This window comes from Bombus affinis, chromosome 4, assembly GCF_024516045.1.
Source record: "Bombus affinis isolate iyBomAffi1 chromosome 4, iyBomAffi1.2, whole genome shotgun sequence".
Taxonomy (NCBI): domain Eukaryota; kingdom Metazoa; phylum Arthropoda; class Insecta; order Hymenoptera; family Apidae; genus Bombus; species Bombus affinis.
Genome location: NC_066347.1, coordinates 15,904,431 through 15,918,464, shown reverse-complemented (window position 1 = coordinate 15,918,464; position 14,034 = coordinate 15,904,431). Strand labels below are relative to the sequence as shown.

The 14,034-nt window shown below is 34.4% G+C and overlaps 1 protein-coding gene across 3 annotated transcripts in view; it reads right to left on the bottom strand.

The window, feature by feature from the left end:
• Positions 1-394: 394 nt before the first annotated feature.
• The window catches only part of LOC126915410 (protein fem-1 homolog CG6966), a 38,651-nt gene continuing 25,011 nt past the window's right edge, over positions 395-14,034 (bottom strand). For 2 of the 3 annotated variants that reach the window (XM_050720073.1, XM_050720075.1), the window contains exons 2-8: positions 5,814-5,973; positions 4,330-4,530; positions 3,854-4,105; positions 3,555-3,711; positions 2,473-2,899; positions 2,194-2,400; positions 395-2,107 (exon numbers count right to left, since the gene is read on the bottom strand). In XM_050720073.1, the coding sequence (XP_050576030.1) occupies positions 1,667-2,107; positions 2,194-2,400; positions 2,473-2,899; positions 3,555-3,711; positions 3,854-4,105; positions 4,330-4,530; positions 5,814-5,973 (1,845 nt within the window). In that variant the 3' untranslated portion in view covers positions 395-1,666. Of the gene's footprint in view, positions 2,108-2,193; positions 2,401-2,472; positions 2,900-3,554; positions 3,712-3,853; positions 4,106-4,329; positions 4,531-5,686; positions 5,712-5,813; positions 5,974-14,034 lie in introns of those variants that run through there. The other variant, XM_050720076.1, reaches the window with a different exon arrangement.

Genomic DNA, 14,034 nt, shown 5'->3' with positions numbered 1-14,034 from the left:
AGTGATTGATCGGTTGTGTTTTATTATTCCACGAGATATTTTGGAGAAAGGATATTATGTGTTTCGACGAACATAAGAGAATAGGGATAACGACATCTTCTCTTTGATATCGTTTAAACGCTCATTATCGAAATTGTTTGAATAAGTGCCTAAAAATAAAATGTTTTAATATAGAGGATTTAAATATATCTTGAATAATTAATCACTTTTAAATTGCGGCTAACATCTTGCAGGAAAATTGGGTAAGTTCTACAATTTGTATAACAGATTTTTATGAATGTGTTGTTCTTCCAGGGAAGCATCTCGTCCGAGCGAAAGGTAATTGAGCGGTAAGTTTTGTAAGATGAAAATCCATTGGTATCTTATTAAATAGAAATAAATGAACATCTCGATATATTATTAATCACACCTGTATTTCCAGTCTTCACATTATAAAACAGTTAAATTGGGTGACTGAATGTAAGATACTTTTTTTGTAGAGAATCACAGTGTTTGTGTAAAAATAAAGTGTGTGAATATAATCACTGAAACAAAAATGTGTTCGAAAAGTATAAAACTCAAGTCACATCAAGATCTCAATGATATTATAAACTCTATATGCATTCCTGTGAGAAAATTGTTATAATTGTGCTATTTAGTGTCAAGTGCATTTGTTTATTTTCAAAAAAAGCACCTTACTAAAACACCTCGGATATATAATTCTTAAGTATATATAGTTCTGTATAATACTTATAATGTATATGTATGTTTATCACATTTTAAATAAAGGTAAGCTTAAATATTATAGATTAACATAATATATACGTAACTTCTTAAATCTTCTAATTGGCAAATTTTTTCAAGTAATAAACTCAAAAAACATGTTTATATGTATAATAAAAATATTATACCGTAGAATTTTTAACGTATAATTTTATTTTTCCCTATTTTTTAATATATAAAAACGTATAAGTAATTTATATTTTAGATATTCCATGCTATATAAAAAAGTATTTTACATAATTTTACGTCTGTTCTTATTTTTTATGTAACAATGAGAATGAAAGTAATTTCTATGATTACACAATTTTTCAATTTAACATATATTGAGTTATAACTAAATGTTATCAATGTAATTTGTATATTATGGCTTGTAATGGGGTTTATGTATAAGGGAAAAGGCTGTCAGCGTATACGATAATCATATTAACCGATGTTTGTGAGCTATCATAACCCATATCAGTAATCTTAGGTGTTTTGTATTGATCAACATCAATATTAAGAATTTTTCTTTCATTGGACGAAATGAAGAACATAATTTAAGACTAATTTGAAATATATAACTATTCAAATTGTTCTTAATTCTTTAGTGGCATTGAACGATACTGGTGTCGCAGAGATTACTGACTCACTGATATTTAATTATCTAAAAACCAGATCTAACTAAAAATTACTGACAGCATATTTTACGTATGCCACATCATGGCATTATATGTATAACAATAGCATTCTTTTCTATGTTCATATTTGCTTATTCGGAAAAGTATCTTAATATTAATTTTACACTTTCGAAAAAGATATAAAACTTTATCGTTGATTTTTCTTATTGTTTAGATAACGTATAAATATTTCTTGTAGCATTCTAAGCAATAGCCTATCTTTTCCACTGCGTAGTGCACTAATACCACTAGTGCATTTGAACAAAATCTTGAAGATGTTTTGGGACAGACTCAATATCGTATGCTTTCCTTACTACCCTCGCTGCTAGACAGGTGAGTTTTGTGTATCTCATGGGATATACCGAATCATATGGGTGTTTATTCCGTGTTAAAGTCTCATACGCGTTGTTACTCCACGTCAATGATTCGAACGTGCTACCCATTTTATTAACAGCATCAATATGTGCACCAGCATCAAGAAGAATATTAACAAGATCGGTTGGCGGATGGAACATAGCAGCAAGGTGTAATGCCGTACTTCCGGTTGCATCTTTTGCTGAGACATCAGCGCCAACTTTTAGAAGAGCCTTTATTAAATGCGGAGAAGGAAACCTAAACGACGGAGATTTAGGACCAGCTCCGAGTATCGTATTTCTTTCGCTAAAAACTAAATGCAACACAGTTCGATCCTACACAAAAAAGGAAAAGAAATTAATCTCTCAAAAAATTTACCACTTATATATTTTTAATCGGTAAATCCTTCGTATTAACTTACGTTATTGTCTTTGGGATTTATTCGAACTAACTCATAAAGCGCTTGATGCAGTGCAGAATATTCCGCAGTGTCTTCTTCTGGCATTTCGTGAGTCAATAAACTTGCTAGATGTAAAGTGCTGATGAGAACTCTGTTCAAATAGGCAATATCACGTCCACGAGCCGATCCTTTGTCCAACATTTGTTTTCCTAACTTCACCTCCAAAACCTGCAATAATATAGATTGTATATTGCCATTTGCAAACAAATAACGAATATCCCGTATATTTTTGAAACGTACAGCTTTCTTGAACACTCTAAGAAGTTCTTCTCTCTGAATCTGTGGTGCTCCACGTCCTGTATTTATTTGTCTACCTATCATAAAACTAAAGAGTTCGGTAAAACTAAAAAGTGAACTCTGGGTCATTGGATCGAGTGGTTCCAGCATGCTTTGCTGCATATCTAAGGCATAGTTCCAAAGTTCTATACAACGATTGAACATTCCACCATCCGCGTATACAGCTCCTCTATAGCGAATATAGTAACTGGTGTCAGGATGAGCTGGTCCTAATATTCTTTCTCTAATTACAAGTGCTTGCATTCGCATTTCATCCGGATCGTTTAATAATCCATCCAGTGCATCAGGTTCGGTAATTTCCCGTGCAAAATCGTAAGCAGCTACAAGTGGTGACGGTCCTGGTTTCAGTATCACTGGATCACTTCGATATCTGAAGTACAACATTGACAAATATTTCAATAATTTATGAATATTATAAAATGTAGAAATTATACGTACACACATGTTTTGAACATAAAGTGTGCTCCAAAAAGATACGCTTTGAATGATTATAATTTATTATACCATGCATTCGTGAGATATTTAGGAATGAAGAGGACTTTTATTTCCAACAAGATGGTGTACCTCTTCACCATCATCGTGAAGGTCTGCCTTCATGAATATTTGCCGGACCAATAGATTGGAATAGAGATAGTGTTGAATACTTCCAGCGATTCCCAGACCTCGATAGACTTTTTTTTATGGGGATTCATCAAAGAGAAAGTTTATGATACAAAAGCGGCAATAGTTCGTGAATCGAGATCAGCTATTGAAAGACTATGTACCGAAATACCGAATCAAATGATTCGTTCTGTTTGCGATTCCATTGCTCTACTTTGTCAGCAGTGCCTGGATCGTTCAAAGGTCATCAATTTGAGAGTATTTGTGATAACTAAAAAATTTCGATATCTGTCTTCTTTGGTTCGGAGTTTTAATCTTACTTATATACCTTAATAAATACGCTAAATTTATAACCATTCAAAGTGTGTATAAATTTCTGGGGGTATATTGCTGAAATTCATTTGTTTCTACAAAATTGTATATACCTTTCAGTCATTGCTTGTTTCCAGCATTCAAGTGCTCCCATCATGTCTCTCTTTTTATCCACATATGTAGCACCCAGTAATTCCAGTGCGTCTATGCGTTCCTTGCGATTTACCAAGTTTGGCATATTGATAAAGTATTCGACAATGTGCTTATGACCTATAAAATCAGAAAAACTTTGTGATAATTTACTTCCTACTAGAGAGTTTCCTCGTTCACTTAATAAAACACTCAGTTAAACATTAATTGTAATCGTCTTAAGGGAACCTTCGGGGTTGCGCGTGGAACATTCTGCTTTAACCTGTTACTGCTGCCGTAAGGAGTGGTGACATCCCGTAGGAGTCCACGTCCATTCGGGCACCATGCTCGAGGAGTACCTTCACGACTTCTAGAGATCCGCTCTCAGCACAATCGTGAAGTGCTGTGTTACCCTTTATGGATTTTCGGTTAACGTTCGCTTTTAGGGTAAGTAGGAACTTGACGATTTTAAGATGACTTTTATAACAGGCGATCATCAGACTTGTATGACCATGACGATTTGCCATCTCAATATCTGTAATCAAACAGCGTATTCATCGTTAATTGGATTTTTTTTATAAAAAAATAAAACATTATTACTTCACGACATTTATCATAATAAAGTTTCTATACTAATCGGAAGTTCTACGGTGACTACATCAATGCACACTTTTGTTTACAACTTTACAAAACAGTGCACGACTATTAGAAGATGGAAACGTTCCGGTTATTTTTAAGAGATATTTGAATGATTCATACCTGCACCGTGACCCACCAAAAATCTAACAATGTCGAAGTGGCCGTCGAAACAAGCTGCTCGTAAAGGAGTGGAAAGCGTTTTAGTGGTGGCATTTACCCGGGCGCCATTTTTCACTAGCAACTTAACTAAAACCAAGTGACCGGCAGCTGCAGCGCACCACAAAGGTGGCGCGCGCTCGATCATTTCTCCATCGAACATCACTGTTGGAATAAACGAAATATTACAAATTATATTAATCGAACAATATCTCAACTAATATCATTACATAAGAAAAATATCAAGGATGAGTTTTAAGATGACTTACGATCAACAGATAAATTATTTGAATTAGAAATAGATCTGATATCAGTTTATAGTTACGATCGAATTCGTTCGGTAATTATCGAATTTTAACACTTAGCCAATCGAATAGGGAGATTTCCCCTCTGTGAAGAACATCGATGCGAGATCGAAGGGGGAGATCTTTCTTCTTGACTTTAGCAACGCGTTTTCCTTTTTTTTTTTTTTGTTGTTATTATCAGTTATTGTTTACTTGGAATTATTCCCAATTAATTGCGCCACTTTTTCTGTTTTTATAAAGTACAGCATATAATAAAATACACCAATTTAGTGATGTTAAAATTAATGAAAAAGTTACACTATCAGCTATGACTAAATAAAGTTATAACCGAACGATACTACATTGTAAAAAAATATTAAAATGCATTATGTATGTTTAATTTCACGTTCAAGTCGTGTTATTTATCTTTAGTCATCTTTAACGTTTTTAATTATACCCATATGTTTTTATACTTTTAATATATACTTTCAATTTGGTGTTTTGTATAAACAATATGCGAAATCATCAAATAAGACCATTATGATCAAAATATAATTAACCACTTAAATAATTTCTACGCTTCTTTGTTTTTTAAGTAGTGAATATTAGTCCCTGATACTTGAAAAAATGCGCGGTGAACAGCGTATAGGTTGTGTTTGTCCGAGCGCAGCGGAAACATATAGCTCGCTGTGGCACATGCGATTGGCTAAATGTTAAGATATGTAAATTACAAAGAATATATCATATATACTATATGTATATACTGTATGTTCTAACGTTTCTATTTATCAAAATTCCGGAATTACTGACATCAGTTATGTTTAAAATTCAAATTTTGAAGGATATATGACCTAATAGGTTATGATGTGTATACAACTTGTACTTCGAACTTGTGCTTCGAATTACTATTTTCGCAGCTCATTTCGAATATTACAATAGAAACTACTTCGGACAATTCTGTCATTCGATCATTTCACGCCATTTGGAATACTATAATGGAGAAGGTGAAACATTAGGTTGAAGATTTATAGGCTTACAGAAGCACATTTATGTATGTCCTCGATTTCGCCACAATCGATGAGCTTAAGCGGTTGTAATTTGAAAGATGCTGACATATATGAAAAATTTGACAAAGAGAGTTTTATAGCGCAGTCACGATTTTACCTAAACCGGGTTGATTGACATTCGCTCCACATTTTTCAATAAGGTATTCAGCCACGTCATAATGTCCATTTCGGCAGGCGATAACTAACGGTGTCGTACCATGGCTTGTTGTACTGACCAACTTCACTACCTCATCTTTCTCTCGATGTTCTAGTAATTCCTGTAACAGATAAATTATGCGTTTTGTTTTTAAAGATATCAATGGTTTCGTGTCAAGAGTGGACAAATTTAACAAAATTGTCCGCCGTTGTTTTTATTTCTGAGATATAAAATTATAAAAGTTAAGTCAATATTTCCGATCTATCCGAATGATAATCGAAGAGTAACGTAATTAGCGACGTCTTTAGATACGTCAAACAATTCGTTTAAAGAAGATCGACTACCGTGTCGTATTATTAATTCGGCTATGTTTAATCTCTCTTATCGAATCAGCTCTACAATTGATATTTGCGCTGAAACATGTAATTCGACGAAAACATCACGGCAGGAAATACTGCGAATATTTCAAGGAACAAAGAATCGATAACGACGAAAGAAAATCGTACGTATTGTTCAGGTTGAATTTTGGAAATATAACGTTTCTGAATAATTGCTGCAATTCTCTTCAAACTTCATTGTTTCGCTGATTGCTGCTGTACCTTTATTTCCAAATCACAATTTCTCAAAATTTAAACGTACTGACAAAAAGAAATCTGAAGAGTAATATCCACGTTGGAGGAGAGAAAATTAACACGCATCGACGATATTTCCCTCGTCGTGTATAACTTTTCTTAAAATGTATATGAAAAAGATAATTGGCGTATTCCACTTATTAACGGTATTGGTAGCGAGCGTACAATGAAAATTGCTTCGATGACTTAGGAGAAAATGAGTTATGGATTTCATGACTGAGAATAAGCATATAGTCACGGAGTTGCTAAACTGAAAGCAGCGTCGTTAAGTTACGATCAAATAGAAAATTTGGCCTAACTTTGTTTGCCACCACGAAGGCACAGTTCTGGAAATACGCGTTTCATATTTTCACTGACTTACGTTCGACAGTAAGGACCCCGTGTTGAACCGTTTGAAATAAACTTTGTCCGTAGACGAATAAATCGTATGTTTGTTGACAGAATTGACAACGACACTTGTGCTATTGGAATAACTTGCCAGCTAAATGTGAATTTTGAGCTGACAACTGAACTTGGATGAATTCCTCTCTGAATGAAAGACTCGTCTTTATATAGTCGTATAGCACACTCTTACAGAGATCTGTCTCTTTCCAAAGCTTTGCTATTCTCTCTTACGATTTTTTATTTTTCGGCACTTTAGTCTGTCGTCATCATCTTCTTATGATTATTCGTTCTCGCACAGTCTATCCATTAAACCTCGATTCAGATTAATTTATTTAATATTTATTTAAATTTATACAGCTTCTTCTTACTTTCATTCTCGATTCTTTTGTCAACAAAATGTTTTTTTAAGTATTTCACTTTACAAGACTCACTTAAGTATTGCAATTGCCAATTTTCGATAGTTATACGTGGACCAAGATTTTTTTATAATATGTAACTCGTAACGAGATATAACAGCGGTGGAAAATTCGTACAGACGATGCGTAGGATATCGGGGCTTAGAGTATCTCTCGCGTCCCTGAACTATGGGTCGATAATATCAGTACCAGGAGGTGGTCTATACACAAATACTAATGAGCGGAAATTTTCTTCGTAAACACAGTCGTTAATTTCCGCTTCCTCTTGGCACAATAACTAGTAGAAATATGTAGCGAATTATCAAATATTAATCGTATCTTCGACAACAGAATGCATCGATTCGAGAATATAAATTTCAATTTTTACTTGGTTTCGTCGAGTTTCGTCGTTCACAATACCGCGAGCTGTTACCGCTTTTCGTGTGCCACGTATGTACGTTTTGCAATTTGACGCAGAAAGTCGAAGGAAAAACAGGTAAACATTAAATAATTGTCCGCGCGCGCTCGGTGTATTGTTCGAGAAGTAAACTTTTATACAGTGTGTACACAGCCGTCAAAAGCGTCTGTATACTCGGACCACGTGGTGGCTGCGAGATTTTAACGAGACCGAGTTTTAAAGACACCGCAAGATGACAGGATTCTTGCGTCACGGGGCTGGGTAAATTTACCGAAGAACGAAAAAATTGCGTTAATACGCAAAACCAAATTGTCATCGGTGACTTTCGATGCTCGCACAAAGCAACGTACACTTCGACTGACCGAAGCCGAAAATGCCTAAGTAGCAGTTGGTCTCCGGAGAAATCATCGTTCGCCACCACCGTGGGTACGTGTAGATCCCGTTAAACGAATAATCGATGACACTGGGCCCACGTCCGCAAACGGTGAATGGACAAACTGTTTTATATTGTGAAGAGGCTGAGAGAAGGGAAAAGGGAGCGCGAGACGAACGGCCTTACTTTATTCTGTCTTTTCCCCATCTCATCGTTTATTACTTTGTCTTCTGTTCTTTTGCTCGATCGCCTGCTTCTGCAGCTGTTTTTCTATGCCTCGTGCGCACACCTTTCTCCACCTTGGTTTCTCTATGGTAACTCTCTTTCTTTAGAATTACCCGCGTGCACGCACGCACGCGCACACGGATCGTAACGTAAACCAGACAGCAAATTCCGTTATACCATTGACCGATATTTTTTTTTCGTGGGCCCGCCCGCCGCTTTTTGGGTCTTGCACCGGCAAGAAATCTAGGCAACGAGAACGAAACGCAACGAAACGATTCCCCTCGTAAAGACTGAACTTGGCTTAACGGTGAACTATATGATTGACCTCTTTGCTGCAGACATATCATTAAGTCATTAACGTCGAGTGAAACAACCGTTTTAGATATATTTTATGGACGCGAGCAAGTGTTGCAGATAATAATTCACGAGGAAGAAACGAATCGATCTGGGTGAAACGAAAGATATCGGACTGTAACACTTTGTTGGACATGTATATAAATCACTACATAAAATTACGGCGTTGCGAATCATTACAAAATGAAAATATAATGTAAAATATGTTATGTTGTAAATGTATTATATCGTTATATTATTATTATATTTAGTATCTTCTTTTTCGACTTTGGATCAAATTCCGGATCTATGATACATTCATTATCTAATTTGACTTTTCGATTCTCGCTTAAAACCTACATTCCTAATACATAAAACTTGGTTGCTAAAAATATGAATTACTACCATCGATTTTATCATCAATCACACGTGTCCACGCTATATTTTTATAAACATATATCAAAGGAAAATAAAATTGTCAAATGTAAAAACTATCGCCTTCTAGCGATCAAGAAAAAATTATTCTACTACTCGTAGCTAATTTTTACCATTGAACGAGAAACAATTTTTTTTATATTATTTACATTGTATATTGAATTTATATAAAATTGAATATTTTGATTATTGAATTTACCGTGTAATAAATAATACAATAATAATAACAATAATCATACACAATTTGTGCTATGTATAATCTGTTAAAATATATATAATATATAATAACGTTATTAAATTATTAACGTTACAGGATTGCTATTGTACCTACCCATTAGGCCGCATTTGTCTACCAAAGAATCTTATCGCTCTAATTATTAACACAGTGTATTAGCCATTAACAAAAGATAATAGCTAGTCGTTTAGTTTTACCAGTTTTCACCAGATTATTATCGAACCTCTTTCTGTTTCTCACATATGCGACGTGAAACCTATTTACTTTGTTAGTTTAACTAAACTACATTTCCTTCGCATTCCTTCCGTATATTCAATTTCATGTCAATAACCGCCTGTATTTTGTTAAATATTTTAAGTAAGTCGCGTTTCCGACAGGTTTTCAGCGTTTAAAGCGAGGGACATTTCACTTTACCCTATCGTTAATCATCATATTTTTAACGCTTGCACGATAAATTCAATTTATAACTTCTATCCTTAGATTTTATGGCTATTATGTTTATTTTAGATTCTCTTGAATATAGGACGAACGGTATACGTCTATTTGTTAAGAAAACAGAGACTATCGATGGTGTCTTCGTGGGTGCAACAAGTCCAAGAAGAAACTGCAGTGAATCAGTTGCTATAATCGAACGATATTACTGGCTTAGCAAGGACGTGAAATTTTTTCGATTTTCGCGAAGAACGATGCAAATGTCGTATATATCTTCAGGCCGAAAGTAAACCGATAACTCTTTTGTGTTTGAGTTAATATGCAGGATCTTGCGATCTTAATCAACAGATCGAAGAAGAACAGTGGCAATGGGAGTAACGATAGAAGATCATTTTTAAAAAGCTCAAACTAATGGTATACAATATTATATAATACTTTGCAAAGTTTCAAGCTTTCCTTCGTTGTCTCAACTTCTTTTCTACCCTTTCTTATTCTTTCGTCTTTCTTTATTTTCAAATCTATCACGCAACGACTACTATCTCGATACAGCGAACAAAGCTAAGTTTCCCTAATAATAAAAGTAATAAATTGTTAGAAACGCTCGGAATATTCTGTGATTAACGAAATCTCTGCAAGAAAATGTGGTTAAATTCTTAATTAATAACTACAAATGCTTAATACAAATCTTCCTACGTTCGAAGTACGAGATCTTACATTCATTAAAATTTATCGCAACACTTTTAGCGTGAATTATAACTGGCATTTCGTGACTACAAAGCAAGAAACTGAATAAAACTATTTCACGAGATGTTATCTTGAGACGTTGCTTCACGAATATTCAGTAAGAAATGCGAACAGGTAACTTGTAACGTGCATCTGTCACGGAATTCATGTGTTTATTCTCTTCCGTTTCAGATTGCTATCTCGACTATTTGAGGTTCACTGAGTATAATTTTTTTCCTTTCGATATTATACATACTGTCCTTGAACACATTTCGTATTCGCATGTCGGTTGAAATATACACGTGGCTATCTCTCGTACTCTACTACAAGATAAAAACTCTTTGAAATTCTATGACAGTACGGTGAATGATACTTCTTGCTATTAAACTTGGAACAAGGAATAAAATTCGTTTAAATAGAAGTCACCTGGAACAGATATGTATATGTAACCTCTTGTGCATTCGAATGCCGAATTTGAAAATAATTAAGAAAATTTTTCCTTTACGCTCCGTCGTTTCGAACGTTGGTCCTGAAATTCAAGTTTCTGCTAAACATCGAGTATTTTGACAACTTATCGGAGGAGATCTTTTCCAAAAAAATTCATTTCGCGAAAATTTATATTCACTGTATGTAATTCGTAAAATGCAACAGATATTAAAGAAAAGGATACCAACAATTCGTTTAGCTGAACGAAACCGTACAAAGGAACCTAGAAATTTCTATGTCGTAACATACAAATTTTAATAATTTGAATAACTCGTTTCTAATCTTATCTCCTGACGTGGAAATATTTTCATATGTATAGAGGATTCGTTGCAAACACCGCGATTATGAAGAGATTACAGCAATAGTATAATTTTAGCTTCAAAAATAAAAAAGGAAAACTATGCCAAGTTTAATTGTTTCTTTATCCATTGCATTTTGTCGTTTTGCCTCGGGGAAAATTACGTCAATTCTAGGATAATTATAAAGTATGTCGATAGTGTATACGTAACACAACAAAAAGTAAAGTTAATGTCAGCGCCTTAAATAAGCAAATATCACTGACTCCAGAGATAAATATTTCGTAACGTCTAACGCCTTCCTGTAATTTAACTTTAAGCTAAATACTTACTTCGAGATGATCTAAGTACGCGAATCTGCATCTTAATCTACTTATAGCGTGTATAATATGATATACATATATAACGTATATATATATATTTTTATTATTAATTTTTGATTGCCGGCTAAAAAATGAAATTAGTTTACATAGCTTTTTCATTCAACCTCGATATACACTGGATTATTACAATACACTTATACGCATACATTAGTATATTATAATTTGTTGATCATAATAAAAATTAAATTAAATCAATATTGATTACAACGCGTATCACGCAAAACAGTCGATCATTTTGTATTATTTCATTATGTTATTCTTCAAAAATATTTTTCCATTGTTATTTTTACTCCATTGAAACTCGAAAAATTCGAATTTTTAATTTAAAGATATCCGACCCTATATTTCTATATCATGATGGGGCACGAAATGCAGTTTTCGTCTCTGGCGAATAATAAGACATTCTAGAAATCCATCTATACAGAACGATGGAAACGCGATCTATGGATAAAATTGCCTGTAACCAGAGATGAAACCATACACTTTCTCGTAACTGTTCGCTTCAAGCCCGGTTTGATTTTGCCCGTATAATCGTCGATATCGTGCTCGCCATTAACGATCAATTTTACAAATTTTCAGCGTTAATTAACTTTCCTGATGCGCATTTATATGTTTATACGATGCACGTTATGGTAATTATTTTTTTTACATTCTATAATATTCGTCTCTTAATTATCTCTAAAATCGAGTTTTCTATTTCTCTTCGAGTGGATTTTCCACAACCCTGTACTACTGGAAAGCTATTTGTATTATCTCTAACCTTGACATAAATTTAGTTTTTAACGATTTGAGTGCTGTGGATGTATTTTTTCGTTAATGTACGAGACGATACATGTGCATTTCTTAACAACGGCGATAAACAAAGAAATGAAAGTCCGTTTATCTTCTGTATACTTCGCGGGGAGTCATAATTCTTATAACACTGCGAGAATTATGATTATATAATATCGCTTTAACGATATATCTTATCTTATGTATCTATTAGATTGTCCCACAATTATTTTTCTTTTACAAACATGAAACCTATCTGTCAAATATTGTACTCTTTATCTTGATAGAACAAAATGGATCATACATAATTCGATGAAATAATATAAATCGAAAGAAACTTACAGCTCTTATATATATATATATTAAACTATATTGCTTTAAATAACGAATAATATCCCTGTGCACTCTATTGTCGCCGCCATGGCGACATTGTAAGTGGAAGTAACAGCTCCGCTGTCGTCGCCGTGGCGACATTTTAAATACGATTGTAAATGGTCTCGCAGTACCTGGTAGCTCGAAGCAAAAATGATTCGGAGTTTCTGGTAGGTCATCGGGATACTCGCGGTGCAAAGGAATATTATAGTAGTGCCGTATATAAGTCATTAATTTTCATTTAAAAAAGTATTCCGTCCCTAACGATCGCAACCGCTGGGCGCGTGCCATCCACGCGGATTGCTTCCGTCGGGAGTATTCAGCACTCAAAGAGTTAAATATCTTTATGTTTCCGCATATTAATAAGGATTCACTTAAAGAATATTCTCGTTATTCTCATTCCTTTTTAAAATAGTAGTAAGAAGCTAATGGTTCGCCTTACTTCTTTCAACTTTTCTTGCTTCCTTGCATATTACTACGCATATATGGAAACATTCGAATAATTGCAAAAAAGGATTCTCTGCGTAACTGCACGGTCGTCGTATCTCCATTGCAGGTGCCGCATCGGAAAGCTCGACAGCCCGTCAAGATCAAGTAGCGTAACATGATCCAATTTCAGATATCGTTGGGACATTGTATCTAGGTACTAGTAAGACTTTTTTATTTTTGACCTTTTTTAGATGAAGCTTTTACTAACGCATTCGTGAGTATTTTCTGATTAAAATGACACCAAACACGATATAATTTGAATTATACTTATTTATCGATACGTATTTAATTACCATTTATTAAGCGAGCGAATATGCACCAAAGTATATCGAGTTTAATGTCGTTTCAATCAGAAAAACGTAACAAACGCGTTGAGAAACGTTTCATTGATCATAAATCAAAAATACAAAATTTCGCTCTTTCGGTTAATATTCTCGGCCAGTCTTTAATGTTTGCCGAACGCTTCGACTCTCGGCCCCTCTTTCTCTTTCACTCGCGTCGTCCTTTTCTACGTTCGGCACGTTTAAAATCGCAGTTCCGAGAAACAGAACCGTTTTCTGCATCTCCATAACCATGACACTTGGCTCTCGATATTTGTACAATTATCGAATGTTTCCAAGTTCCGCGGATCTAAGATTCAATACAAAACAGTTCGCATGAATCATTTTAGCTCGATTCTATTAATACACCAGACTTTAGTGACTAGAGTAGTAGAGTCTCGTATATAAAACCAATTGTCAGAGTGGCGCTGTTTTTCAAGTGCGTTGACCTCGGAACAGCTGCTTCGACTTGTCAGCATG